General features: G+C 51.2%; 1 protein-coding gene across 1 annotated transcript; it reads left to right on the forward strand.

The window, feature by feature from the left end:
* Positions 1-1,686: 1,686 nt before the first annotated feature.
* Positions 1,687-24,664, forward strand: FAM186B (family with sequence similarity 186 member B). The gene is made up of 9 exons (XM_058673146.1): positions 1,687-1,929; positions 3,378-3,588; positions 6,075-6,257; positions 8,317-9,985; positions 11,157-11,349; positions 21,961-22,139; positions 23,166-23,348; positions 23,679-23,708; positions 24,438-24,664. The coding sequence occupies exons 1-9, from the start codon at positions 1,834-1,836 to the stop codon at positions 24,580-24,582; spliced, it is 2,889 nt and encodes a 962-aa protein (XP_058529129.1). The 5' UTR covers positions 1,687-1,833; the 3' UTR covers positions 24,583-24,664.
* Positions 24,665-27,867: the final 3,203 nt, after the last annotated feature.

A 27,867-nucleotide genomic window follows, 5' to 3' on the forward strand; every position in this document is an offset into this window, starting at 1 on the left:
ATGGGAAGTGGAGCAACCTGGACTTGAACCGGTGTCTGATTGTTTCATCAAGTTTCAGCTAACCCCATTAAATAATTTGAGAAATTTTCCCTACTGTTCACATTTCTGGAATAGTTTATATAAAACTGTGTTATGTTTTTCTTAACTGTTGAACACAGTTTAAGCTTTCTGGGGACAGACCTTCTATAACAAAAAGCTTTTTCACAAAAAGAAAAATCCAGTTCCCTTATTGGATCTCTTCTTTCTTGACGAATTTTGGAAGGTGGTGTCTTTTTAAAAATTCATTCATTCCGGGCCCAGCACGATAATGTAGTGGCTTAAGTCCTGGCCTTGCACGTACTGGGATCCCATATGGTCGCCAGTTCTAATCCCAGCAGCCCCACTTCCCATCCAGCTCCCTGCTTGTGGCCTGGGAAAGCAGTCCAGGACGGCCCAAAGCCTTGGGACCCTGCACCAGTGTGGGAGACCTGGAGGAGGTTTCTGGCTCCTGGCTCCAGATCGGCTCAGTGCCAGCCCTTGCAGCTGCTTAGGAAGTGAACCATCAGATGGAGGATCTTCCTCTCTGTCTCTCCTCCTCTCTGTGTATCTACCTTTCCAATAAAAATAAATAAGTCTTTTAAAAAATTGGTTCATCTAATTTACCAATTTTTTTGGCATACACTTTTTCATAGTACTCCCTTCTGTTTTTATTTTTTTAATCTATTTTTATTTTATTGCAAAGGCAGATGTACAGAGAGGAGGAGAGACAGAGAGGAAGATCTTCCGTCCGATGATTCACTCCCCAAGTGGCCGTAACAGCCAGTGCTGCGCCAATCCGAAGCCAGGAACCAGGAATTTCTTTCCGGCTCTCCCACGCGGGTGCAGGGTCCCAATGCATTGGGCCGTCCTCAAATGCTTTCCCAGGCCACAAACAGGGAGCTGGATGGGAAGTGGAGCTGCCGGGATGAGATCTGGTGCCCATGTGGGATCCCGGCGCTTTCAATGCGAGCACCTTAACCACTACTCTATCACGCCAGGCCCTCCCTTCTATTTTTCTCACTGTAGAATCTGTAATGATGACCTCGCTCTTCTTACTGGTAGTGATGCTAAAGTTTAGTCTTCTCCCTTTGTGATTTGAAATGAAAAGTGAAAGAAAGAAGATAATGAAAGATATAGATAGATAGATAGATAGATAGATCGATCTTCCATCCACTGATTCTTTCTTTTTTGTTATTGGTATATTTTAAAGGCAGCGTTACAGAGAGAGAGAGAGAGAGCTTCTCTAACTGTTGGCTCACTTGTCTAATGGCTGCAGTGGCCAGAGCTGGGCCAAGCTGAAGCCAGGAGTCCAGGCCTCACCACCAGGTGAGTGTTGTGACCAATGCACTTGAGCTGTCAGGTGCTCTGAGATATGGTGTCCACAGCGATGCCTGCCTCCATACACACGTTTAGTTATTGATTGTCTTTAATTTGCAAAGATTTTAAAGGTTCTCTATGGGAAAATGACTGAATGGCTTCTTGTTTAGTCAGTAGTGTCTAACTAGGGGGCATGACATTTTGTGATCTTTATGAAAAGCAACAGATGAAGTATTTCTGTATCTATATATCGGGCAAAGGATAATAAGCCAGAGAGCCAGGCAGATGGCAGAAAGTCTCATCTAATTGCTCTCATCAAGCTGATGATGTCACTTGGGTAGGAGGGTCAGTTAGAACGCAGGCGCCGACAGTTAGCAGAGGAGCTGCAGCTGGACAGGGGGTGCCTAGAGCTCCCCTGGGCCACTCTCCACGGACCTTATGCATTCATCCTGGGTGGCAGAGACTCAGGACACCTCGTGACTGACCCAGGGGCCTAGGATGGAGACAGACGACCCCTCCCAGCTGGTGACCCCTGCGTCGGTGAAAGCCGTCATCTCTAGGATTGAGACTGCCCAGCTAATAAGGGCCCACGAGGTAGCCACAGAGACAGGGCAGTCACCCTTCCATTGGGGTCTGTGATGGGGGCCCTCAGAAGTCCCGGGATCCCTGCAGGTAGCAGGTCGAGTAGCTGAAAATGTCCAGTTCCTACACTCAGCTTATACAGGGTGAACTGGAACCCACCACCACCCTGGGACAGAGCTCTGGGCAGAAGAGAGTAGCAGCCCCCTGAGGCAGGATGCCCCCGGGGAGCCCTGAGGATGGTGGGGGGCAGGGCAGGGGTCTCAGAATAGCAGGAGGAGGGATCTGGAGCTCTCAGGGTCTATCCAGGATGCTCATGGGGTTGAAGAAGTGACCAAAGGCTCAGTTCACCCTGTACTGGATGTCCCCTGGACCCTGCTGGTTTCTTGGGGGTCTCTGTTCTTCCTGACACCTCTGCATCGTTTAAGGAGGTGTTGCCAGGCTCCCAGCAAGGTCGGAGATGCTGAAGAAATGTCTACTGTGATGTTTTCAGTAGTATGTCCTTTCCTGGCCTTAATCGACAGAATGATAACCATGATGACACCTTTGTTTTGTCTGCTGATAATAATCAGAGGCTCTGCCATCATTGCGTGTGTCATGTGCCAGACCCTGTGCTCTCTTCATTTTAATTTATTTGAATGGTTGAATTGAGGGCAGGGTGAGGAGAGAGAAAGAGAGAATCTTCCATCTATTGTTTTACTGCCCAGATGGCCACAAGAGTCAGGGATGGCCAACCAGGAGCCAGGAGCCTGGAGACTCAGTTGGGGGTCCCGTTTGGGTACAGGACCATGAAGACTCAGGCCACTTTCCAATGCTTTCCCAGGTGCATTACCATGGAGCTGTATCAAACATGGCGCAGCCAGAATTCAAAAGTGGCACCCGTGGTAGATTCTGGCACCACATGCAGCAGCTTAACCCACTGTATCACAAACCCAGCTTCCTTATTCATTTAATTCTTACAATCACCCTGTAACATTTTTTAAAGTTTTTTAAAATAAATCAAGATTTATTGATTTTTATCGGAAAGTCAGATATACAGAGGGGAGGAGAGACAGAGAGGAAGATCTTTCATTGAATAACTCCTCAAGTGGATGCAACGGCCGGAGATGAGCCAATCAGAAGCCAGGAGCCCAGGGCCTATTCCAGGTCTCCCACTGGGGTGCTCCAAGGCTTTGGGCCATCTTTCACTGCTTTCCCAGGCCACAGGCAGGGAGCTGGATGGGAAGTGGGGCCACCAGGATTAGAACCAGTATCCATATGGAATGCAGGTGCGTTCAAGGCGAGGACTTTAGCCAACAGGCTACTGTGCGGGTCCCTTCGACTCTATAATGTTTTAACAATCCCTACAAGAAAACCAAGACCTAGTGGGGTTCAGGGACATGCCCTAGGTGACAGTGCCACCACTAGTACCTGGCTCCAGGATCCGCCTTTGTAAGGACTGCAATTTGCTGCTTCCCACACAGGATATTTCTACCCAGCTCTCAGACATCTTGGGCAATGTCAACTCTGTCATCAGCCGCTTCCAGGAAGAGTTAGGATACAGACTGAAAGAAAAGGCAGACCAGACGAGCAGGCAGAGATTCATGTTGCTGGAGAAGATCGCCTCCTTCTCCAGAGACGCTAAAGCCAAGGAGAAGCATCTATACGAGATCCTCCGCTGGCTGAGTGACTGGGGTGAGTGGGCAGCTGGGCGCACTCCCTTTCTCTGCCTTGGTCAGCATGTGCTGGGAGGCGATGGGGACAGTGGGGAGGGCAGGGTGAACACTGGCCGTTCCCAGTGGAGCGTCATGTCGCCACACATCACTTCTACTCCCCAGAGGGGCAAACCCGTCATCGCTTAAATGTCATATGTTGGGCTCGGCAGCGTGGTCTAGTGGCTAAGGTCCTCGCCTTGATCCCATATGGCCGCTGGTTCTAATCCCGGCAGCTCCACTTTCTCTCTATCTCTCCTCCTCTCAGTATATCTGACTTTGTAATAAAAATAAAATAAATCTTTAAAAAAAAAAATGTCACACGTCACTATCTTAGCAGGGCATGCCGGGATACCTGCATCTCTGGTTTGCTGTAACATCTCCTTTTGTAAAAGTCAGAACAGAAATGAATTCGAACTTACAATAGCTATGAGAGTATATTTGAAAAGGTGGCGTAAATGTTGGAGTTTTTAGAAGGATTTATTTTTATTTATTTGGAAGAGGTTGAGAGGGGAGAAGAGAGAGACCTACCTGCTGGCTCACACCCCAAATGGCAGCAGCGTCTGCGCCTGGGCCAGGCCAAATCCAGGACCCTGAAACTCCTCCTGGATTTCTCACGTGGGTGGCAGGGACCCAAGCACTGGGGCCATCTTCCATGCTTTCCCAGGTACATTAACAAGAAGCTAAATCAGAAGTGGGGCAGCTAGAACTCAACCTGACATTTAATAAGGATGTTGGCATCACAGGAGGGTACTCAAGTGTTGAGTGCAGTAGTTAAATGCTGCCTGGGTCACAGTGCCTGGTTTGAATCCTGGCTTCACTTCTGCTACAGTTTCCTGCTAACGTGCATCATTCCTGGGGAGGCAGTAACGGTGGCTCCAGTATGAGCCTGCCCGCTCTCCATGTGAGGAGATGGGACTGAGCCTCATACTGGTGACCTCAGTCTGCCAAGCTCTGGCATTTGTGGTCAAGTGGGGAGTGAACCAGCGGCGGAAGCTCTTGTGCTGTCTGTCTCTGCATCTCTCTCTCTGCCTTTCAGATAAAGTGGTTGGGGGAATGGAGGGAGGGAGGAATCAAATTCTTTTTTGGGGGGAGGGGGGGCGGCAGCGTGATGACTCAGTGGCTGAGGCCCTCACCTTGCAAGTGCCAGGATTCCATATGGTCCGTGTCCCAGATGCTCCACTTCCCTTCTAGCTCCTGGCATGTGGCCTGGGAAAGCAGTAGAGAAATGGTCCAAGGTCTTGGGACCCTGCACCCATGTGGGAGACCCAGAAGAAGCTCCTGGCTCCTGGCTTCAGATCAGTTCAGTTCTGGCCATTGCAGCTACTTGGGGCGTCAACCAGTGGCTGGAAGATCTTCCTCTCTGTCTCTTCTTCTTGCTGTAAATCTGCTTTTCTAATAAAAAAATAATAACTAAATCTTTTTAAATAATTTTTAATAGACAAGTCTATTTTGGTACAAAGCCATTTTGAGATGTATGTGCAGTTTTTTCATAGTATACATGCTCTGTTCACTTTTTGACAGCCCTTCTATGTGTGTTTCAAAAGTGTTTGCACCAAAATGAACATTATCTCTTCATATAATTTTCCACCAACTTCTTGAAGCTCTCTCCTGTTCTGTAGAGGATCCCATGGTGATGTCACAGCACGGCCTGATCCTTGCGGCATACACATGGATGCCAGCCCCTGGGGTGTGGCCCAGGGCACAGAGCCCTGCAGCCGGGTGCTCCCCCAGTCTGATGGGCGGGTCAGAGGACAGGGTGGGCATGTGCGCTGCCCCACACTGCCACTCCTGGGAGCTCTCAGTCCGCTGAGCCCTCGGCTGCCCAGAGAGAGCCATCTCATTGCCCATCTGCTGAAGCACAGCAGCACACGTCACACCAGTAAACCAGGCACCTCCCTGCCTTGGAGGGCAGCAATACTTAGTGTCTCTTGTGCATTTAAAAAAAAAAAGATTTATTTGCTTTTATTTGAAAGGTATGTTTTTTTATTTTACAGAGGGGGGGGGGAGAGACAGAGAGAGGTTTGCCATAGGCTGATTCATTCCCCACATGGTCACAACAGCCGAAACTGAGCTGATCCAAAGCTGGGAGTTAGGAACTTCTTCCCGGTCTCCCCTCCAGCCATGATCTGGCACTTTCCCAGGGGTATTAGCAGACAGCTGGATCACAAGTGGAGCGGTCAGGACTAGAGCTGGCACCCATACGGGTGCTGACTCTGCAGGTAGAGGATTAGCGCACTCTGCCACCACATCAGCTTTTCTGACACATTTCTACATGATGCACCTTGCATTGATCACTTTATATATCCGTTCTCCTTTACCCCGGCCCAAGCCTTTTACAGGAGTAGCTGATGCACCCAGCCTCATACAGCCAATGAGGAGTGAAAGCAATGTGACGTCAAAGCCGCTGTAAGCCGGGTGCTGGGGACTCCCTCAGGGATGGACTGTCTTAGCCCACTTCCTCTGCAGGTGAAAGTCTGAGCTACGAAATCAGACACAGGGAGAGTGAGGAAGAAGAGCGAGTCCAGAACCAATGGATTCAAGTGATGGAGGAAGTGTTGCCTCTTTCCCTTGTTGCCACCAAGGGTGGCATTGAGACCCTCATCTCGCTCTGCTCCACCCTCATTGAAGAGCAAAGGAAAAAGACACAAAGTAGGTCCCGGGGGGCCCTGGGAGGGGAGCTGGGTGGGGCAGGGTGCTGCCTTCCCCGAGGAAGGAGTCCCAGGCTGCTGGGCCTCCAGGGCATCTCCCCTACACAGCACCATCTCTCTCGGGTGGGGCTGGGTGGGCAGTGCTGAGGGGCCATCCCTGGGAGATGCTCAGAAGGGTTTCCATGGATGCCGCCTACAGTGCTGGCCTTGTATGGGTTCCGGGGAACAAAACATAGTATGGAAATATCCTTTTCTCATGCCAGAGCCAGGAAGCTCAGTGGAGCCCCGTTTCTGGGGATGGCTGCCCCTAGAGTGCTCGGGCAGCAAGGCCAGATCTCAGAGCTTCCCCCAGCAGCACTGATGGGGCTGGCAGTCTGCATGGACGCCGAAGCTCTGAGAAAGTAAGGCTGACGAAGGAGGGGATGCAGGCCTCACGCTTAGGGCTCCCGGCTTCTTGATCTCCCACCAGAGCTTTGGCTGTGGGTCACACAGACCTGACCTTGAATCTCATCTCTGCCTTTTTCTAACGCTTTGATACAGACCATTTAGTACACCTCATAGTGTTCTCCTGTACGGGATGAGGGGACGACCAACTGCTTGCAGTGTAGAGGAGTGACCACCTGCCTGTTGGCTGGGGCGACACCTACCTATACAGCCACAAAAGGTGGTTAGATGGAGGGAAGGGAAGATGGGCAAAAATGAATGAGTAGACATTCTCCCTTGGTCTCTATGCTGTGTATTTCAATATTAGTTGTAAACTTTAAAAAAAAAGATTATTTATTTAAAACACAAAATTACAGAGAAGGGCAGTAACAGAGATCTTGCTGATTCACTCCCCAAATGGCCAAAATTGCCAGCGTGAGCCCTGCCTGAAGCCAGGAGCTTGGAACTCCATTTGGGTCTCCCACATGGGTGCAGGGACCTAAGCACCTGGGCCGTCCTCTGCTGCTTTCTCAGGCACATTAGCAGGGAGCTGGAAGGGAAGTGGGACAACGGGAACACGTGGCCATGTGCGATGCTGGTGTGGCATTTGACAGTCCCACAACACTTGTCCCGATTTGTACACTTGCCTTATTTCCTTGCTAGATGTTCAGTTCCTGAAGGAACAAGGCTACGATGTATTGGTTGCTTTCAGGGAGGAGTTACTGGGTACTGGACAAGGTACCTAGTGGTGTGCTCAGCTCAAAGCAGGCACCGTGTACATCCTGAGGGACAGATTGCCTCGATTACCTCATTTGTGAGGTGAAGGGTCCCAGACACAAAGGCAGCACATCTGCCTAAGCCCAAGCTGCTGACTCCACAGTCAGCTCTGGACCACCAGGCCACACAGACGCTCTGGGAACACCAGCTTGACACTGCGGTGACGTTGACATCACCCATCTGCCCTGTGTCCCCTGGCCCCTCATCCAGAATCTGCTACTAGCTCTTTGGCCTACTGAGGTCTGTTGAATAGGCAAATGAACAGTTGCGCTAAGACGACCGCTCCCCTGGCCCTGTGGGTGGTCGCACCACCAGTCCATACAACTGCAGCCATGGCCCAGTCCTCGAAGCACTGACGCCTGTGGCTGAGCACCACGTGTGCTCAGGGCGTTTCCTGGCAGCACGGGGTCTCAGGAGTTGGTGATGCCCTAAACGGGGCAAGATCTCAGTGATTCTGAAGCAGACCCTTGTGGACGGTAGCAGGACTGTGTGATTGATTCTCTATGAGCACAGTTCAGAGGTAACGGGTGGGCTTAAGGGGACCAAGGCTGGGAGGTGGACAAGTAACTGCCCCCTGGAGAATACAGCAAGTCAGTGGGGCGGGTAGTGGAGCAGAGCTGTCAGTGATCCTGGGCCCCTTCTGGGCTCCGGAGGCACAGTGGAGCTGGCCAACCAAGGGGGAGCCCCGGGCAGGCTCGGGGCCAACAAACCCCTGACGACCTTTACCCGGATGTCCAGCCAGTCCAAGATCTGTTTTCTAACCACATTCCTAAGAGATTGCTTGGGAATTTTGGCTAAGCTGGATCTAGAGAAATTAGAATTCTTGGGCCATGTGCCTTTTTTTCTCTCCCTCTCCTTAGTATCCCGACACAGCTTTTGGCAGGGCTGGTGGGGAAAAGGTCCCCAAAAATCCACAGCTCACCCGGAGCCCCTAAGTCCACAGCAGATGCTCCAGGACAGGCACACCACCTTCACCAAGGTCTCCGAGGTGAAATCCATGCTACAGGAGCTCCTGGACTCCACCATGTTCAACAAGGGGGAGGTCAAGGCCATTGGTTACATGTCCGCCACGGTGGAGAACCTCCATCAGGCCTTGGTGCTTCAGCAGAAAGAGAACAGGAACCTGGAGACCAAGTACCAGTCCCTGAAGACAGAGATGACCTCAGAGCTCAACAGCCAGAGGCTGCACTTCCAGAAGTCCGTTCAAGCCCTGGAGAGCAAGAGGGACGCGCTGCTGAGGCGACAGGAAGTCCTGGGGGGGAAGTACCATGACCTCCTCCTCACCAAGCACGCTTTGGAGTTCCAGTTAAAGCAGCTGCAGATGGCAGGAGATCAAGCAGAAGTCGAGGTCCATGCAGACTCCACAAGCCCCTTAGAGAAAGAGACCTTCCCAAAGCAGCCAAGAGTCACACAGCAAACCCATCAGGAACCACAGAAGCAGGGGCGATTGTTTTCTCCCATTTCCCCAAGCCCAGTGACCGTGGCCTGGGACAGCAGTGTCATGCCCTCAATGCGTCCACCGCTGTCCACCATGGCCATGCAGTCGAGGGTCGCAGATATGTTCAACAGAGAGGGCAGAGGGAGCCTGGAGCCTCCACTGATCCCCTCATCAGAACTCAAGTTTTCCAAGACATGGGAAAGCCCAGGATTGGAAAGCCCAGACCATGGAGATGGAGGCCAAAAGAGTCAGGAGCAGGAGGAGCTCCTTGTTCACTCCCATGCGGGAGAGCAGCCGTCCCCCGGGGGCCCCAGCCAGGCTCACCCGGAGAGCCAAGGGCAGTGCCTGGAGAAGGAGTTCACCTGGGAGGAGGAGACAGGGTTGCAGCAGCCGGAAAGGGCGGTCCAGGAGCAAGTGGAGGCGCTGCGGCAGTGGGACACCAAAGTGGCCACCCATAGGCAGCCGCAGAGGTCTGTCCCACAGGGAAAGCAGCCAAGGAGCCCACGGAAGGAGCCGGGGCAGCAGGTGCAGCAATCAGATGAGAAGGTCTTCACAGCAACCAGTCGAAAGAGGAACAAGGAGAAGACGGAGCCACCGTCAGCACCTCCCCCAAGCCGGGCCCAGTCGGCTGGTGTAGACAGGCGGCCACACCTGTCCCGGTCCCCTAACACCCAGCTCAGGGCTGTGAGTGCCGTAGACAGGCGGCTACACCTGCCCCGGTCCCCTAACACCCAGCAGCTCAGGACCATGAGTGCAGCGGAGTCTGCGGGGAAACCATGGGCTTGCCGGGCTCCTCCCACAAAGCCCAAGAAATCCGCCTCCTTCCCCATCCCTGGGACGCCCATCCGCAGGGCCCACCGGCCCTCTTGGCAGAGATCTCCAGGCAGTGCCAGGGAGAAGGTATTCCACATGGACTTGGAGGCCCAGCGGAAGAACCTGCAGCTCCTGAATGAGGCGTCAGAGGCGGGGCTGCCCCATCACCTGCGCAGCAAGGCATCGGAGCTCATCACTACCACGCTGGAGCTGGGAGTGCTCCGGCTACAGTGTTTGTGCCACAAGTACATCCTGCATAGGCGCCTCCAGGGCCTCCGGTAGGTGCCCCTCCCCGACACCCACTGCCCCCGGGGTTGAGGGAGGCTCTGGAAGAGGACCTCTGGTTCTGGGGCCCTGGACAGCCCTGGCAGGGGTGGGAGGTTGAGTGTTCACGGCGCTAGACTTTTCCACGAACTCCACTTCCCACTTCTTCCTCTCTTCCTCCCACCCTACTAGGCTGCCCTCATTTTTGCTTCACTGTGTTTTTAATTAAGAGTTATTAACTTGAAAGGCAGAGGGGGAGTGAGACCGGGATCTGCCATCCACTGGTTCACTCCCCAGATGGCCACAGGAGCGAGGGGCGCCGTCTAGGTGGGTGCTGAGGCCCAGTCACCTGGGCCATCCGCACTTAGCTGGGAGCTGAATCGGAAGTGGAGCAGCTGGGATACAGGATGGTGGTGTTTGCAGGTGGTGCTGAGGAACCTGGATGTTTTCTGCTTTTGTGATTTCTGCCTTACTTGCTCCGCTGGGGGTTAGTGTGAACTCCAGGCCTGGCAGTCTACCTGAGACCCGGCAGGACACCTGGCAGGTCACGTAGGCAGAACACTCCTGGGGAAGGAGATCGCTGGTGTTAGATCCACTGCCCTATAGCCCATCAGTTTGTACTTCTTGAAAGTTGCTTGCTTCAAACCCACCAATAGAAGCCTGCCAACTTGCTCTTTTTGAAAGTTAAGTTAAACTGACCAATCATGTCTGTATAATTACATGGAATTGGCCTGGAATGTATGAGAACCCTGTGCTGTTGAAGCTCGCCCTCGTTTTGGACCTTCTTCTGCCCTTTCTACTGCAGGTTCTCCTGCCTTGGCCACATTGGCTGCTACTGCTCCCCATCCTGCTGGGCTGGGAGCCTAGGTTAGTTTTGAACAAGCTGCCCATCATGCGTTAGCACCAACTTCAGACTCCTGGTGATTTTCTGGGAATCTCAAAGTCCGGCACAACAGTGCCACAGTGCCAGCCTGCTTCCCTCTCTTCCTGCTCCCTGCCAGGCCACAAGGCGCCTCCCCTGACACACCTCCTGTTTGTGTCTTCCTGGCTGTCCCCAGCTCTCATCCACCTCCATTGCCTTTCTTGCTCACAGCAGTTACAGGAACGCGTGACTGTCTCTGCACAGCCCGCCTTGGGGAGGCGGAGGCCTCTCTGCCCACTGAGTCACTGCTCTCTTCTTCCCAGCCTGAACGTGATGAGCCACATACAGGTCATGCGAGAGTGGGGGGCTGCGCACCAGGCAGGGGACTTCTGTGGCGTGCTGGAGCGTCTGGACCGCCTGCAGAGCCTGAGGCTGCAGGCCTGGGCTGACAGGCAGAGGCGCCTGGAGGAGCAGCGCCAGGAGTGCCTGAGCAGCATGGCAGCCATATTCCCCAAGGTGGGTCACGGCTCCTGCCCCACCCCCGGGAGGGTGCGGGGAGGCAGCGCAGGAGAGCAATCCGTGGGGCTTTGGGCTGCGACCAGGGATGGGTGGGCGGAGTGGAAAGGAGGGCGTTCTAATCTGTTAACAGGCAATACTGGAGAGAATCGTCTAGAGTCCCATGAGAAGAGATGTAGGGCGTGGGGCGGCTTTGTCCTGAGCTCTGAGTCTGTGCTGTAGTTCTCCCAATGCTTGCTCTACCCTGCCCTACCCTGCAATGTTGGTTCCCCAGACATGAGGCACAGCTGTCATCGTCCCCTCTGCCTGGGGACGCCTCTGCTTTGCTAGCCTCCATCTTTGTCACACCGTCACCCTCAGTATCCACCAGTGACCACCCACAGATAAATGACTAAAGAAGTGTGGTAGATTCATCCAATGGAATTTCCACTGGTTCACTCCCCAGATGGCCAAAGCTGAGCTAGGCTGATGCCAAGAGCTACATCTAGGTTTCCAACATGGAACCCAAGCACTTGAACCATCATCCACTGATATTCCCAGGCCGTTATCAAGGAGCTGGCTCAACATTAGAGCAGCTGAGGTTTGAACCAGTACCTGCCCACACAGGATGCCAGTGTGAAGAAATCATGACGTATGTGAACCTTGAGGACATTAGCCAGTCACGAGCAAACACTGTGGTTGCACTTTTAAGAGGTACCAGTAGGTGCTGAAGTCACAGAGAGGGAGCGGCCAGGAACGGGGGTAAAGACAGGCAGATAGCGTCACATCCACATGATGAAGGGTTCTGGAGGTCAGTGGCCTAAGAAAGATGAGTTTAGGTAACATTATTGAACCACCCCATTAAGCAGTCAGGGCTATAATTTCTCCATTATGGAATCTCTGATGTTTAGTACAACTGGAGTTTTATTTAAAGCATTCCCCATGTTCGTGAAACAGATAAGCCTCCATCATGGGTTTTCTGATGATGAACCAGATGAAATGTTATATGTTTACTTATTTTAAAATATTTTAAAAATCATGTTTATGAAATTTATTATCTTTATAATAATCAAATAACAAAAAATATTTTTTTAAATTTCTTTTTTATTTGGAAGGCAGAGCTTACAGAGAGAGAAGGAGAGGCAGAGGGAAAGGTCTGACATCCGTTGATTCACTTCCCGATGGCTGCAACAGCTGGAGCTGGGCTGATTCAAAACCGGGAGCTTTTCCGGGCTCTCCCACCGGCCCCAAGGACTTGAGCCATCCTCTGCTGTTTTCCCAGGTCACAAGCAGGGAGATGGATTGGAAATGGAACAATTGGGACATAAACCAGTGCCTATTTAGGATGCTGGCACTGCAGGGAGAGGATTAGCATGCAATGCTGACCCCAGTACTTGTAAAAAATTAAACACACACACACACACATTCGTTCCCCAAATGCCTGCAACAGCTAGGACTGGCCAGGGCCAGAGAGCCAGGAGCTGGTAAGAGTCAAGGTCTCCCACATGGGTGATAGGAACCCAGCTACTCAGACCACCTGGGAGACCTGAATTGATTCCTGCTCTGGGCCTCGTCCTCAATCATATCAGGGGTGTGGACCAGAGGATGCAATCTCTGTTTCTCTCTGCCTCTGTTTCTCAAAAAAATTTTTTTAAAATAAAAGTAGAAGTATAAAATAAAACTAACAGTATTATCTATTACCAATGACAGAATTTCAGCTCTTGAGAGGGAATTTAGAATTTTAGCAAACATATTCACTGCCAAGAGCTCAACACACCCCCAGTGTTTTAATGTCTTCCTGATAAAGTTGCTAATGATGTTAACAAGCGTTATGTTGCTGTTTGTGTTCCCTGGGGTTTAGTATTTGTGGATGCCAACACACAGGCACACTCATGTCCCCTGCATAAAATGGCCTGGGATTTGCATGTAATTTATGCACCTCCTCCTCTGAGCTTCCAATCACCTCGCAACAATGTAAATGTTATGTAAATAGCTATTCCATTGTATTGTTCAGGGAATCGTGACAAGAAAAAAATAATCTATTTATGTTCCATAAAGGTGTAGGATTTTTTTTTTTAACCTGCATTCAGTTGAGGCTAAAGGTGCAGAAGCCCCAGAGATATAGGAAGCAGCTGCTTATGGATATGTCAACCCTGGCAAGAGCAACATGTCTCCTAGGAGACCCAAGTCACCAGGTTACAGGGTCAGGCATTTGTGAAGATGTGCCCCACTTTCAAGACAAACCAGCACATTCAGTCGGATTTCACATTGCCACCACCGTGGACCAGCGTTTGGTGCAGCCGTTACCTTCCCTCTGCTATCTCATTCTGGAATAGTTCATCAACTTTAGTTTCCTGTCCTTTAAGAGCTTTTCACATTTGGCTCTATTTTTAATTTCCAGAAACTCTTTCTTGTTCTCTGACATTTTTTTTTTATTTTTAGTATCTTGTCCCTTATTTCTTGGATATGATATTCTCTCTTGCCAGTTTGAGAATCTTAAAAATAGCTTGGGGAAGTTTTCGTTTCCTTGCTCAGTCTCCGGGTCCTCCAACTCCAGTCTCTGTCTTTCACATTTTCGAGAGTGTTTGAGAATGTGGTTGTCTGTTTTCTCTGCTTGTATCTGAGGTGAGCCTAACAGGACCCACGGTCTGTGGGGGGTGAGGGTGGGAGCACTTGTCAAGTAGGGGTTCCTGTTAAGGTAATCTGGGTTGACTGAAAGTCTCATGAAGAATAACACACTACCCCCAAACCCTACTGGCTTAACTTAGCAGTAATTGTTACACCTCACAACATCTGTGACTCAAGAATTGGGGTTATCTTGACTGTTTGGGCCTGGCCTTTATGAAGCTGCAGTCAGAAGGCAGGCCAAACTCTGAACTGGGGGAGACAGAGCGCCCCTCATTTGGGCAGCTCGTTCACATGGCCGGCACTGGAGCCCCAGTTCCTCCCCACATTGCTCCTGGAGGGTGCTCATTGAAACCCTCCACGGCTGGCTTGGCCAGGAGCAAGTGATCTGTGGGCCCCCAGCGGCAGCTGCCACGCTCCCTGGACGTCACATACCACCTCCCTTGCTGGGAAGTGGCAGTTGCTCAGAACTATAACAAAATGCCTGAGGCAACCAGCTTAGAGAAGGGTTCACCTAGCGCACGACTTGGAGGGCCACAGGCTAGGATCAGCCTCTGGTGACCGCATCCTTGCTGACAGAGTCCCAAGGTGGCCCGGAGCATGACACAGCAAGACAGGGAGTATGCACTGGGACTTAACCATTGTGCATAATGCTCGTTCCTGAGTGACCTGTTACAGAGCCACCACAATTCAGGCACGAAGACTCCACCCTCCTGGCTGGATCCAACACTGGCTCTCCTCCCACAGTCCACATCTCCAGACACTGTGGATGGGTCAAGTCTCCACTCCACAAGCATTAGTATGAACCAAACGGACATGCAAGCTGCACACGCACTGACTGGGTTCTGCTTGCACCAGCCCTCACTTAGTCAGGAAGGCACCTGCCCAGGGGCGTGATCAGCCGGAGGTCGGGACCTCTGAAGGTCATTTTGGAGGCCAACCACCACCGTGGGCAGGACTGACTGGGGGAGGGGAGGCTCCAGTGTCTTTACTGCTGAGGCTTTGCTTTCAGAGTTGTCAGTTTCCCAGTGAGAAGCCTTCCGGTGTTTACTTGGCTGGGAGCCATGAAGGGGAAAGTCATTTCTGAGGAGAGGAAGTGTTCCACATTCAGTTGTGAGCTTTCACTTAACGCTGTGGTTTCACGTGTTCCGTGTTCCTTCTGCTCAACAGCTCCCAGCCAGCATTCCCCCCAAAGCCCAGAGAACCTATTTTCCCTTTCTGGATGGTACAGTGTTACTGTTTGGCCAGAGTTAGAGCAAACCCTGGCTGGCTGAGCAGGACAGGAGAATCTGGGATCCGGACAGTCCCTATGCAAACTTTCCTTCATTTTCCCTCTTTCTAGTCTCTGCTTCCCTTTCCAGGGTGCCCAGTGCCAGCCCTCTCTGGGATTTCTCGGTAGCTCTGCATGGAAACTTGTGTTGTTTCTGGGCTTTGTCAGGTCGACTAAGCCAACTTTCTGGTATCCTTTGCTCCCAATATCCAGTAGATGTAACTGTTGTCTCATTGGCCTTAAGGGATTCATGCTTTCTTTCTTTATTAGAAGTCTGATTTTCTAAAATATAATTTACATGCTATAAAATTCACCAATATTAACTAAGGGAACACTGCAGGGCTTTGGCACATGCATGTAGTTTATAACCACTGTCATCAACAACTTGGAACATTTCAATAAATCCTTTTTTTAAAAAAGAAATGTCCGCTGTATTGATGCGTAAGACTTCTTTGTATATTCTGGAGGCCAGTCCTTTGTTCAATAAGCATTTTGTGGATAGTATCTTTCAGCCTAAGCATGTCTTTTCATTTACCTAATGATGTCTTTTGAAGAGAAAAGGATTTTAATTTTAATGAAATCCAGCTTATCATTTTTTCTTCTATGGTTCATATGTTTTGTATCTTTTTTTTAACATATTTGCTTAGCCCAAGGCCACAAACATTTCTCACATGCTTTCTTTTAATAATTAAGTGGTTTTACATTCAGATCTGGGATTCATTTTGAGTTACTTTTTTAAAAAAAGATTTATTTATTTTTATTACAAAGTCAGATATACGGAGAGGAGGAGAGACAGAGAGGAAGATCTTCCATCCAATGATTCACTCCCCAAGTAACCGCAACGGCTGGTTCTGTGTCAATCTGAAGCCAGGAGCCAGGAACCTCTTCCGGATCACCCACATGGGTGCAGGGTCCCAAAGCATTGGGCCATCCTCAACTGCTTTCCCAGGCCACAAGCAGGGAGCTGGATGGGAAGTGGAGCTGCCAGGATTAGAACCGGCGCCCAAATGGGATCCCAGGGCGCCCTCAAGGTGAGGACTTTAGCCGCTAGGCCATGCCGCCGGGCCCTTGAGTTACTTTTTTAAAAAGATGTATTTATTTTACTTGATCAGCTGCCTCCCAGGCCCATAAGCAAGAAGCTGGATCAGAATTTAGAGTAGCAGGGCCAGCACCCTGTCTTAACAGGCTAATCCTCTACCCTGCTGTGCAGGCACCCTGTATGGGTGCTGGTTTGTGTCCTGACTGTTCCACTTCTGATTCAGTTCTTTGTTTATGGTCTGGAAAAGGCATCAGAGGATGGCCTAAGTTCCTTGGGACCCTGCACCCATGTGGGTGACCCAGAAGAGGTTCCTGGCTCCTGGCTTCGGATCGGCACAGAACCGGTCGTTGCGCTTTTGGGGAGTGAAATAGCTTGTGCAAGATTTCTCCCTCTCTCTGTATTTCTCCTTCTCCTTGTAATTCTATCTTTAAAACAAGAATCAATATTTGAAAAAAGGAAAGAAGAATGAGAGGAGGAGAAAGAGGAGGAAAGGAAGCGGAGAAGGAGAAGCAGGCAGTCCATACCACCCCTGCTTAAGTGGATTTGACAAAATCACTTGACCACATGCGTGGCTTTCTTCCTACAAGTTTAGTTTCTCTTCTTCGGTTTCTATGTCTACCTTTTTTCCAACACTACACTGTCTAAATAATTTGAGTTTTCAAATCAGAAAATTCAAGTCTTCCAAGTTCAGTTTTGCAATGTTTGGGGTCAGAGTGTTGGGTATTCCTGGTCCAGGTCCATATAATTTTTGCACCAGGTTTATAAACCTTATCAAGTTGATGGCACTTTGAGGCTATGTGATCAGGTGCACACACAGATTGTTAAATATTCTTGCAGTGTGACCATTTTTCCTTAGAGGAGATGGCCTTCTTTATTCCGGAGTGTGTTCCTTGTTCTTAAATCTATGTTGATACAGTCACTCCTGTCTTTTTTGTTTCTTTTTTGCATGGAATATCCTTATCCATGCTTTTACTTTTAGCCTGATTCAGGTTTTGGATATAGTTCATGTTTTTAATTGGTATGTTATAGTTGGGTCTTAACTTTTTTAGGCAATCTGTCTGTCCCTGCCTTTCACTTGGAGGTTTTTAGACCGTGTGTATTGAACAACATTATCAGCATGGTTGAATTTAAATCAACAGTTCACTCATTGCTTCTATGTGTTCCATCTTGTCTTTAGTCCCCTTTTCCACTTCTCTGTCTTTTTTGGAGAAATTTAGTTTCTCAATTCTATTGTATCTCCATGCTGGGTGTGTTGGGTACTCATCTTTATTAATTGTTTATCTGGGGCTTATAATATAGCATTTTATACATTATAAAAATGGATTCTTTTTTTTTAAAAAGATTTTATTACTATTGGAAAGCCGGATATACAGAGAGGAGGAGAGACAGAGAGGAAGATCTTCCATCCGATGTTTCACTCTCCAAGTGAGCCGCAACGGCCGGTACGCGCCAATCCGATGCCGGGACCAGGAACCTCTTCCGGGTCTCCCACGCGGGTGCAGGGTCCCAATGCATTGGGCTGTCCTCGACTGCTTTCCCAGGCCACAAGCAGGGAGCTGGATGGAAAGTGGAGCTGCCGGGATCAGAACCGGCGCCCATATGGGATCCCGGGGCTTTCAAGGTGAGGACCTTAGCCACTAGGCCACGCCGCCGGGCCCTATAAAAATGGATTCTATCATTTCATGCCTGAAACCCTCCAACAGTATCCGTCTGCATCGCCCTCCTGGCCTTTCTCCTATTGTTGTCTTATCAGGTAAAAAGTCCTAAATGCATCATCACTTGACTTCACACGATCTAAACTCTCTTGGATTCCCAGACATTTGCCATTTCCATAACTCATTCTGCCCTTGTGCAGAACCAGGCGGATTCTAGTCCCTTGTCCTTCTGCCTGGAGACCTTCACCTCCCTCACGGGCCAGCAAGGCAGTATCAGTTTTCCTGAAGGTTATCTGGCTTCCGGTTTTGAAGGCTACTTGCTGGGTTCAAGTGGGTGGTCTTTCCTGACGGTACTGTAACAGGTGTGAACACACTCTTCCCAGGGGATGGGCACTCTGAGGACTGCCCTGCCTGTTCCTGCCCTGTGGCACAGCCTCTCCCTCCCCACGCCCGCCCTCCTGCCCATACTGTGGGCTTGGCAGCGCCTCTGCAGCTCTCTGGGCTCTGTGCTGTGCGGCTTCCTCCTCTCTCTCTCTCTGAATCCTGGCCACTGTGGCCTTCCTGAACACTGAACGTTCTGCTCCGCTGAGCAAAGCTGCCAGGTTCCGTTAGGGTCCTCCGCCTTGCTGTCTAGACACCGTCTGCTTCTTCTCTCTCACTCCCTGTTGTCTGCATGACAATCTCACCCTCCCTGTTTCTTCGGTTTTGTTTGGTCAACAAGTCGTTTAAAGCAGAAAAGGTACACTAGTCCCTGGTACTCTATTATAGCTTTATAGCTTAAAAAAAAGAGAAGATCCAGTACTATTCAGGTACTTTTTTTTACACTGAGAGTCCCAAAAGTTTCCATAGATAGGAGTTTTAACTTCTGCTTATTCAGTGAACAACTTTCGGCATATGCAAAGGTACTTTGAAAGGTCTGTGGAAATGGTGCTTGTTAAGTTGCTGCTTGCATCACTGGCAACTCTTATCAGAAAACCAGTTTGAGTCTTAGATGTAGCATTTCAAATCCAGATTCCTGCTAATATATTTGGGAAACACGCAGTAGGTGGCCCAAGTACTTGGTCCCATACCACTGGTGTGGGAGACCTGGAGGGAGTTCCTGGCTCCTGGGTACTGGTTCGAATCCCAGCTTCTCCACTTCCAATCCACCTCCCTACCAGTATGCCTGGGACTGCAGCAGCAGATGAGCCTCTGCGCCCACATGGTTGACCTGGAAGAAGCTCCAGGCTCCTGGCTTCAGCCTTGACAATAGGGGCCATTTGGGAACTGAACCAGCATTGGAAGATCAACCCTGACTTCTCCCCACCTCATAACACTTTCAAATAAATAAAATAAATATTTTTTAAATGTTCATAGATGATGTTTAAATGTTCATAAAAGATGTTTACTTTGTTGGGAGAAAATTTGGAAAGCCATGTTAAATTTTTTGTAATATATATTTTTCATGCCAAATTAAGCTCATCTTTTTTCTCATACAATATTAAGCTTATCTTTTTTTTCTACCAAGTTAAGCTTATTTTTGTTTTTTAAAAAAAGATTCATGTGGGGACCAATGCTATAACATAGCAGGTAGACATGCCTGTGGCCCTGGGATCCCATGTGGGCACTGCTCCAAGCCCCCGCTCTTCCACAGCTCATCTAATTCCCTGCTAACGGTCTGGGAAAGAAGTGGAGGACTGGCCCTACTCCTCGAGCCCCTGTATCCATATGGGAGACCTGGAAGAAGCTCCTGACTCCAGGCTGGCCTGTCTCCAATAGTTGCAGACATTTAGAAAGTGAACCAATCCATGAAAGTTTTTCTCTCCATGTTTCAAGGCAGAGTTATTGAAAGGGAGAGAAAGAAACCTTTCATTCACTAGTTCACTCCCAGATGGCCCCAATAACCAGGGACTGGACTTGGCTGAAGTCTCACACGTGGGCACAAGGGCCTGAGCACTTAAGGCATCTTCCTATGTTGTCCCAGTGTATGAGCCCATGCTGGATGTCGGATTGGCAGTGACGTGTCCAGGACTCGAACTAGTCGCCCACGTGGAATGCTGGTGTCACAAACAGACTTTTTCTGTTATGCCACAATGCTGGCCCCTAAACTTCTCTCTTACTTTCATTTTCCGTAAGCCTTTTGAAGTGTTCTCATGCTTGCATTCTTGTCCCACCAAGGAGCCCCAGCCCCTGGATGAGGAGACGTTTATCTAGACTGACAGAATTGATCTACACATGCATTTTCCCTCTCTGTTTCTCTCAGTATATATGGAACCTCATCTCATCTTTTTCCTAGCCTCACTGAGAGTTCACATTTTTACCCCAGAAATTGGCAGTCAAGAAAACTGCAGTCTTCCAAACCCACCCACTTGGCCAACCTCGTGGCGCATCTGACTCCAAACCCACCCACTTGACCGTAGCAGAACCCGGATCCCTAAGGAGGTCCAATTTAGAATACCTGGAAATGCCAATTTTCCTCCTGTTTTCTCACACCCAGAAAGCCTCTGTGCAGACTCCAAAACACTCTGGCCTCCAAACTTCTTTTCTCTTGGTCTAGCTGAACAACTGCCAGTTGAAGGGCTGGAGACCACGATCTAAGTGCAAATCCTAGTCTGTGTCCATGGCCTCTGCATCTGGGCTTTCAGCAGCACTCACACGCGAGTCGGTATCATAAGTAATCTCAAGACCAGATCAAATCTGTAGTTCCTGGCTTCAGCCTGGCCCAGCGCTGGCCGTTGTGACCTGGGGAATGAACCAGCAGATGAAAGATATCTCTCTTTCTCCCCTTCTCTCTCTGTTACCTCTTTCAAATAAATCTTTACCCCTCAAAAAAGTATACAGTATGATATGCTCAGATTATTTGTAACTATTGTATTATTTTATAAAAGAAATTTCAGTTTGGTATAGAGATGGGTGGGGTCCTTGAATCAATATCCTTGGGATACCAAGAGAAGGCTCTAGACTGAATTACCAAAAAAATAAAAGTAAACTTACTGTCAAATGGGGACCCTTGAAACTTCTGACATTTACGGTGGATCCAAAATAGTACTGAAATTTCAAAAAAAATCAAAACCCATAAGGCAAGGAGATAACAGCTAACATTTTGGAGTAATGGGATCAAAGACTCCTATCTCTTTCCCTTTCAAATATTAGATTTAGCTTCTCTGGCTTCTTCTGATTTTTTTTTCTTTTTTTAATGGCTGGTTTGCCCACTTCCCAGCCTCTCTACAAGCAAGAATAAAACGGGGGTCTCACCCAACCAGTAGACACCCCTGCCCATTGGTTATATTAGCAGCATTGTTCCTGGCTTGCCTTGCCCACCCCTGCCTTTATGTGTTGGGATTGCCCTTTGTGCCACCCCTGCAAGTCACATCTTTCCCCGCAAGACTCGCCTACATCAAGCGTTCGGCTGCAGCACCTTCCCCATCTGGGTCTGGGGCTGCTGGAGGTGGGAGGGAGGCTTTTCACTTTTCCTGCAGTGACCAGGGCCAGAGAAGCAGCCTGTGCCATTGTGGGTCACAGGGATTGGGTTAGGATAATAAGGGGACTTGGAGGAACTGGGGAAGCCCACCGCACTCTGCAACAGCCCAGCACTCCGGGGGCTTCACTCCGACTCCGGGCAAGAGGCAGCGTGCTGACTCAGCGTGTTCTTTCTCCTTTTCACCTTCCGCCACCTGTTGACCTCCTGACTGGCTGAACTGGCTTGGGGGTCAGGAAGGAAAGGAGCCACGTGACCAGCCCAGCATTGATCGCCCAGGGCCAGGTTGGATCAAAGAGATTCCCTGCTCAGCGAGCATAGCCTAGCCCCTGGCCGTGAACCCTCCAAGTAATGCAGCTCTGGCTACCCTGGCTTCTCTGGCTTCTCTCCCTGCTGTCCAGGCTCTCAAAGGAGAAAACAGCAGTTAATCCCCCAGCCAAGAGAGCTCAGGGCTTCTCTAAGAACGTGCAGGTGCTCTGAGTTCCTGGGGTTTCTAACTGGAGGGATCCGCTGGCTGTCCCCTCTCCACCCCCTGCTCCTGCAGTGAGGACCTGACTCCCTGATTCCTCCCTGCTGGCTTCTGTAGTTCCAGCTAGAGTGGAACATCCACCTGAGCAGCCCCAAGGCCGCCTCCAGAAAGCCACGGAAGCAGCGCAAGCCTCCCTCAGCCTTCCCCAGGCAGCAGCGCACCTGCTCAGCCAGCACTGCCTGTAGGGAGCCCTTTGCACCCAGGCAGCGGGAATGTGTGCCCCTGCGCATTGCCCGGTAAGTGCCGGGAAACAGGGCAGAGGGTGGCCAGCAGGGCGGGGGCACAGACAGGCCAAGATGTTTCCCTGCCACTGGGCATGAGGAGCCTGTCTTCCCCAGCCACCTTCCCCAGTGACCACAGTGGGTGTGGGTCTTAGGGGCTAACTTGACTCAGTGCATTTCAAGCTCTGCAATCCAGGGTCCACGGCCAAAACCCACACAATCCTATCCACCCTAAACATCAATCCAGTATGTGTCACTGGTCTGTCCATACAAATACACCTGGTTCTTCTTTTTTTTTTTATATTGCATTTCATTTTTTTTTATTCATTAATTACATTGTATTATGTGTCACAGTTTCATAGGTACTGGGATTCTCCCCACCCCTCCCCAAACCCTCCCACCATGGTGGATTCCTCCACCTGGTTCTTCTTAATGTGACCCCCAGGTTCAAAAACGACCCTGAGGAAGCAGGTGTGGGGGCTGGTGGTAAAGATAGCTGCATCCCACCCTGGAGCCACTGGGTCCTGTTCCCAGTTCCAGCTCCTGATTGTGGCCAGTTTCCTGCTAAAGCAGACCCTGGGAGGCAGCAATGATGACTCAAATGATTGGGTTCCTGCCGCTTGGCTTTGACCTTGATCTGTGGCCAGTGAAAGCATTTGGAGAGAGTGAACTAGCAGATGGCAGCTGGCTTTCTCGCCCTCTGCCTCTTGAATGAATAACAATGAAAGAGACATTGCCATAAGCAGCTGGAAGCCGTATTCCCACTACAGCATGGTCTGGTACAGGACTCCAGCCCTGGAGACATGGGGCCATGCTGGGAGCCTCTCTCTGCAGTTCCTCAGCCTCATGAGCCCCAGGGAAGTAAGACTGTGATGTGGGCTGGGGCAAGAGGCATGGTCGGGAGGGCAGTGACTGATGGTTGCTATAGCAGGGCAGAAAAACGAAGCCAGAGAGCTGGTTGCTGTGCTGTGTCTCTGTGTCTAACTCTCTTCGCCATGCCCCATGCTTCCCCCAATCCCCCTGACCCCGCCTCAACCCCAGAAAACCAGGGAACCAGATGGAAGCCGTGTGGAAGATGGATGTGGCCTCTTCCAGCCACCCCATAGATAAGACGCCCGTGAGCCTGCCCTGGGACCCGCAGAGGGGCGGCCCAGATGTCCCCCGCATGCTGGCCCTGGAGGTGCATTCCTGCTTGCACAAGAGCCTGACATCCCTCCAGGCCCGGTAAGCTTGCTCTAGATTCCAGGAGCCCCGCCTCCGCGTGGCAGCCCATGGAATCCTGCTCCGGATGCTAACGGTGACCCTGGGGTGTTGGCCCACATTGGACACATGAGGCTGGCCTGCGCCATCCACTCTTGCCGGGGCCTCTGCAGCCCTCCCGAAGGGCCTTGCATGCGGTCAGGTACCAAGATCGCCACAGGGCCTCATCCTTAGCTCTGCCCAGGGCTGTGCGGGACCAGAGGGCACAGCTCCTGGAGAACCAGGGGTAGGGGTGGCCGAGAAGGAGCCTGGATTACGTGAGGAACGACTGATCATTTCGTTTCTTGAGCACAGCAGCCCTGGAGCAGCACAGCAGCCTTGGAGGTGGCCAGTCCCCTGTGGGCTCCCTGCAGGTGTCAGCTGGGCAGGACCATGAGAACCCAGCCTGCTGAGGGAAAGGGCTGCCACTGTGGCTGGCATGTTGATTTGGCTCTGGCAGACAGAATGGCGAGTAACCGAGCAGTCAGTCGCCTCCCCCTTCCCCTCCTTCTCCGGCACAGTGGGCGGGAAGCATTCTCCACTCACCCTGTCTGAGGCACATCTGTTTCACCCACAGTTGTGCCTCCCCGGGGTCTCTACTGTGGGCTTCGGCACTTGTAAGAATAACCTTCCCCACAAGGACAGCCCTTGCAGAGGAGCAGAGGTGTGTGTGCTGGCTCCTACGCACTGCACGAGTTCACTGAGTCAGTCCTGCCTGTGGACAGAGTCCTACTTGCCTCCTAGTGTCCAGCCTGCAGCCTGGGTCCCCATGTCAGGGTCAAGCGGCCCAGAACTTCATGGTGGCAAAGGAGATGAGTATGGGGTGGGAGAATGGCAGAAATGGCAAGGGGGTGTGCAGTGAAGCCAGAGGAAGGTCCCAGGAGAAGGCGTGGGGAGGCCCTGGGGTTTAGCCAAAGTGGTGTGTCAGGTGGTTCAGTCCCACAGCCAGGTCTAGTCTGAGCACAGCCCTGGCCTGGGAAGCTGCTGGGGGAGCTGGGCAGGCACTCTCACGTGCAGGGCCTTGCCTCAGTGCCCCACAACACCTCCAACCCACCTCTGTGTGGACTCATTCAGTGCCTTCGCTGCCCAGAAGAAGCAACACCAGGAGCCGACAGAGGAGTCAGCCAAGTCTGCCTGCAAAAAGTCGAGAGAGGCCGTCGCTGGGACAGAGAAGGGCAGTGAGGATGAAGACAGCGCCAGTTCGCAGCCCCCACCTTAGCCAGCGGGCATCGAGCTTGGAACAACAGGTGCCCAGCCGCTGTGCTGCTCAGCAGCCCCCGAGCACTTCTGCCCTCCTCCCAAACTGCACGTTTTAAATAAAATAAGGTTCGCTACTTTTTAAAAATTTATTTTCTTTTACTTTTGAATACATAGTAGAGAGGGATGCATGCCCATGTAGGCTTCTGATTACAGTGGGGAAGGTCAGCATGGAGCAAGGGGGGTGGGACACATGGGTCAGTTTTTCCTCCTGTGTCCCCAGGGGAGGAGGGCAGAGGGCCACCCTTGCTGTCACACCACATCAGCACCCCGGGATGTGATGACGCCTTAGAGACCCCGATGTGGGCAGGAGGGTCCAAAGGTGTTCCTAGAGTGGTTTCCATATATTGTCAGTTTCCTTGCTGTAGGGTTGAGAAAATCTTTCCCAGGTCTTCTGGTTGACAAAATCCACCTTAGTGCCTCCACAGACCCAGGAACATGCTGCAAAGGTTGGTCAGGAGAATTGTCCAGCCTGTTCTGCTTACCATACCGGAGGGTGTGTCTGGGTCAGGCCAAGGCACCTGCCCACATGGGAGACCTGGACTGGGCTAAGCAGCTCCACTTGCTTGCTGCGGGTAGATGCAAAGGCCGGGGCTGGCAATCATGCCTGACTGGCATAGGCCACAGTGCCCACCCGTGAGTCAGAGCAGGGGGAAGGCTGAGGCAGGCTGGCCTGCAGCACCCACCAAAATGCCACAGAATTAAATCTGGAGGCAGATTCTATAAGGGAATTGTGGGCACAGCTATGTGGGATTGTAGTACCTACCACTTTATGCGGTGAGCTGGGGGAGGTGACAGGCCGAGCCAGGCTGGACCAGAGAACCCATCTGACATTTGTACAGGCTGGGGCTGGGAGAAGGCCTGCTAGGGTCAGGCTGCAGCACCCACCAGCACTTACAAGCACCTGGACTGAGGGCAGACCCCGCCAAGCAGAGCCACTGCCCCCTCTCACGCCTGTGATCCAGAGTAGGGGAACTCTGGGGACTCCTCTGCTGGGCTTCAGCTCCCAGGTGAATGCAAATGCTGAGGCTGTGGGAGGACCAGGCTGGGCAAGGCTTCAGCCCGTCAGCACATGTGTGGGTTGGGACTGGGGGTGGGCGCTATTGGGCTAGGTTCCAGAATCCCCTGGCACACACGAGAACCAAGATGGGGTAGGACAGGCCAGGTTAGGCTGCAGCATCAGTTGCAAAATGCGAGGACTGGGTGCAAGTCATGTCAGGCTGGACTTTAGTACCCTGTGGCAGCAGCAAGATCCAGGTGTGGGAACATGCCTGTTAGGGGAACTCTGAGCACTCTCCTGCTAGGCTGTACTGATCACTGGTGAGCACAAGAACCAGAGCTGGGACGCGGCAGGCTGGACAAGGCATAGCACCTACTAGCATATGTGAGGGTTAGGTCTGGGGACAGGTTGGGCTGAGCTAAACCTCAGCACCCACAGGTGTGCCTGAGAGCTGGATGGGATACAGCTGGGCTGAGCTAGGACATAGCAGAGACTGGCATGTGCAAAAAATGGGGTTGGTAGGGGGTGGGCCTGGTTAGGCTTTTTGGGAGTCTAGGTCTATGGCAGGCTGATGGGCTGAGCCGCAGCACTTGTCAGTCTGCATGAGATATGGGGTTGGGGTGGACCTAACCAGGGAGTTGCAGCCACTGGCATGTGCATGGGGTGTGCAGGTGAGAGACTGCACCTGACCGTGCACTGGCTGGCACACACAAGAGTCAAGTCTGGGGTTACCCCAGATGAGGTTTCTTGGGAGACCACTGGACTCAGACCCCACCCACAGGGAAAATCACAGGATGTGTGGTCCAACCTTGGAGTGCTTGTATCAGGGCTGGGCCTCCTCAGTTGCTGATGCCTGTGCGGTGGACAGCAGGTCCAGATACACACAGGGGACATGACAGGCAGCTCATCTAGGCAAGTGAGGGACATCACTGCCCCGTCAGGGGACAGAAAGCAGAACAGGTTGGACAATTCTCCTGACCAACCTTTGCAGCATGTTCCTGGGTCTGTGGAGGCACTAAGGTGAATTTTGTCAACCAGAAGACCTGGGAAAGATTTTCTCAACCCTAGAGCAAGGAAACTGACAATATATGGAAACCACTCTAGGAACACCTTTGGACCCTCCTGCCCACATCGGGGTCTCTAAGGCGTCATCACATCCCGGGGTGCTGATGTGGTGTGACAGCAAGGGTGACCCTCTGCCCTCCTCCCCTGGGGACACAGGAGGAAAAACTGACCCATGTGTCCCACCCCCCTTGCTCCATGCTGACCTTCCCCACTGTAATCAGAAGCCTACATGGGCATGCATCCCTCTCTACTATGTATTCAAAACTAAAATTAGAATCTTTTAAAAAGCCAAAAACAGATGAAAGGGATGAGGAACGTATAGACACTGAATATTTAATAATAAAAAAATATTTGTGGGAAAAAAAGGAGTGGCAGCTACACTAACACCCTGGTGTGGCTGACACAGATTTGGCACTAACCAGGCCCAGAACGCCCGTCAGCTACTGGCTGCTTTTCTCCCAGCAGCTTAACACTTGTCTAGGTACGAGGCAGTCCAGGCAGTTGCCTGCAGCTAGGGAAAAGCTGGTCACTGTTTAAGTCTCCCTCAGAGATGTCCTCCCTGAGCTGCCCTCATCCCACAGCGTCCACAGGCTCAGGACCCGGCACCCAGGGGTGTCAGGATCTCTTTATCCGATCAGACACATGGGCAAGTAAGCACCTGGCACACCAGGAACTGGCATGAGTGCCAGGAGGGTAAGAACCAGAGAACCAGAATATGCAAAAGCCACATGTCATGGGGAACTAGGGACATTGTGAAAAAAAAGACATGGAAAGGTTAAGATGCTAGAAATGAAAACCCTAGGAGCCAGCGCTGCAAGTAGAGCCACTACCTGTGGTGCTAGCACCCCATATGGTTGTGGTTCGAGTCTCGGCTGCTCCACTTCCCACCCAGCTCCAGGCTATTTTGCCTGGAGCACATGTTAACAACAACAACAACAACAAAAATCTGTAAATGTTTAGTACAGGTGCAGTTTTTAAATTTTATTTTTTGGGCCTAGTGTGCTAGCTTAGTGGCTAAATCCTTGCCTTGCAACTGCCAGGATCTCATATGGGAGCCTTTTGTGTCCCAGCTGTTCCACTTTTCCAGCTCCCTGCTTGTGGCCTAGGAAAGCAAGCAGAGCCTTGGGACCCTAAACCTGTATGGGAGACATGGAAGAAGTTGCGGCTCCCAGCTTCCAATCA

The sequence above is a fragment of the Ochotona princeps genome, chromosome 15 (genome assembly GCF_030435755.1).
Source record: "Ochotona princeps isolate mOchPri1 chromosome 15, mOchPri1.hap1, whole genome shotgun sequence".
Classification (NCBI taxonomy): Eukaryota; Metazoa; Chordata; class Mammalia; order Lagomorpha; family Ochotonidae; genus Ochotona; species Ochotona princeps.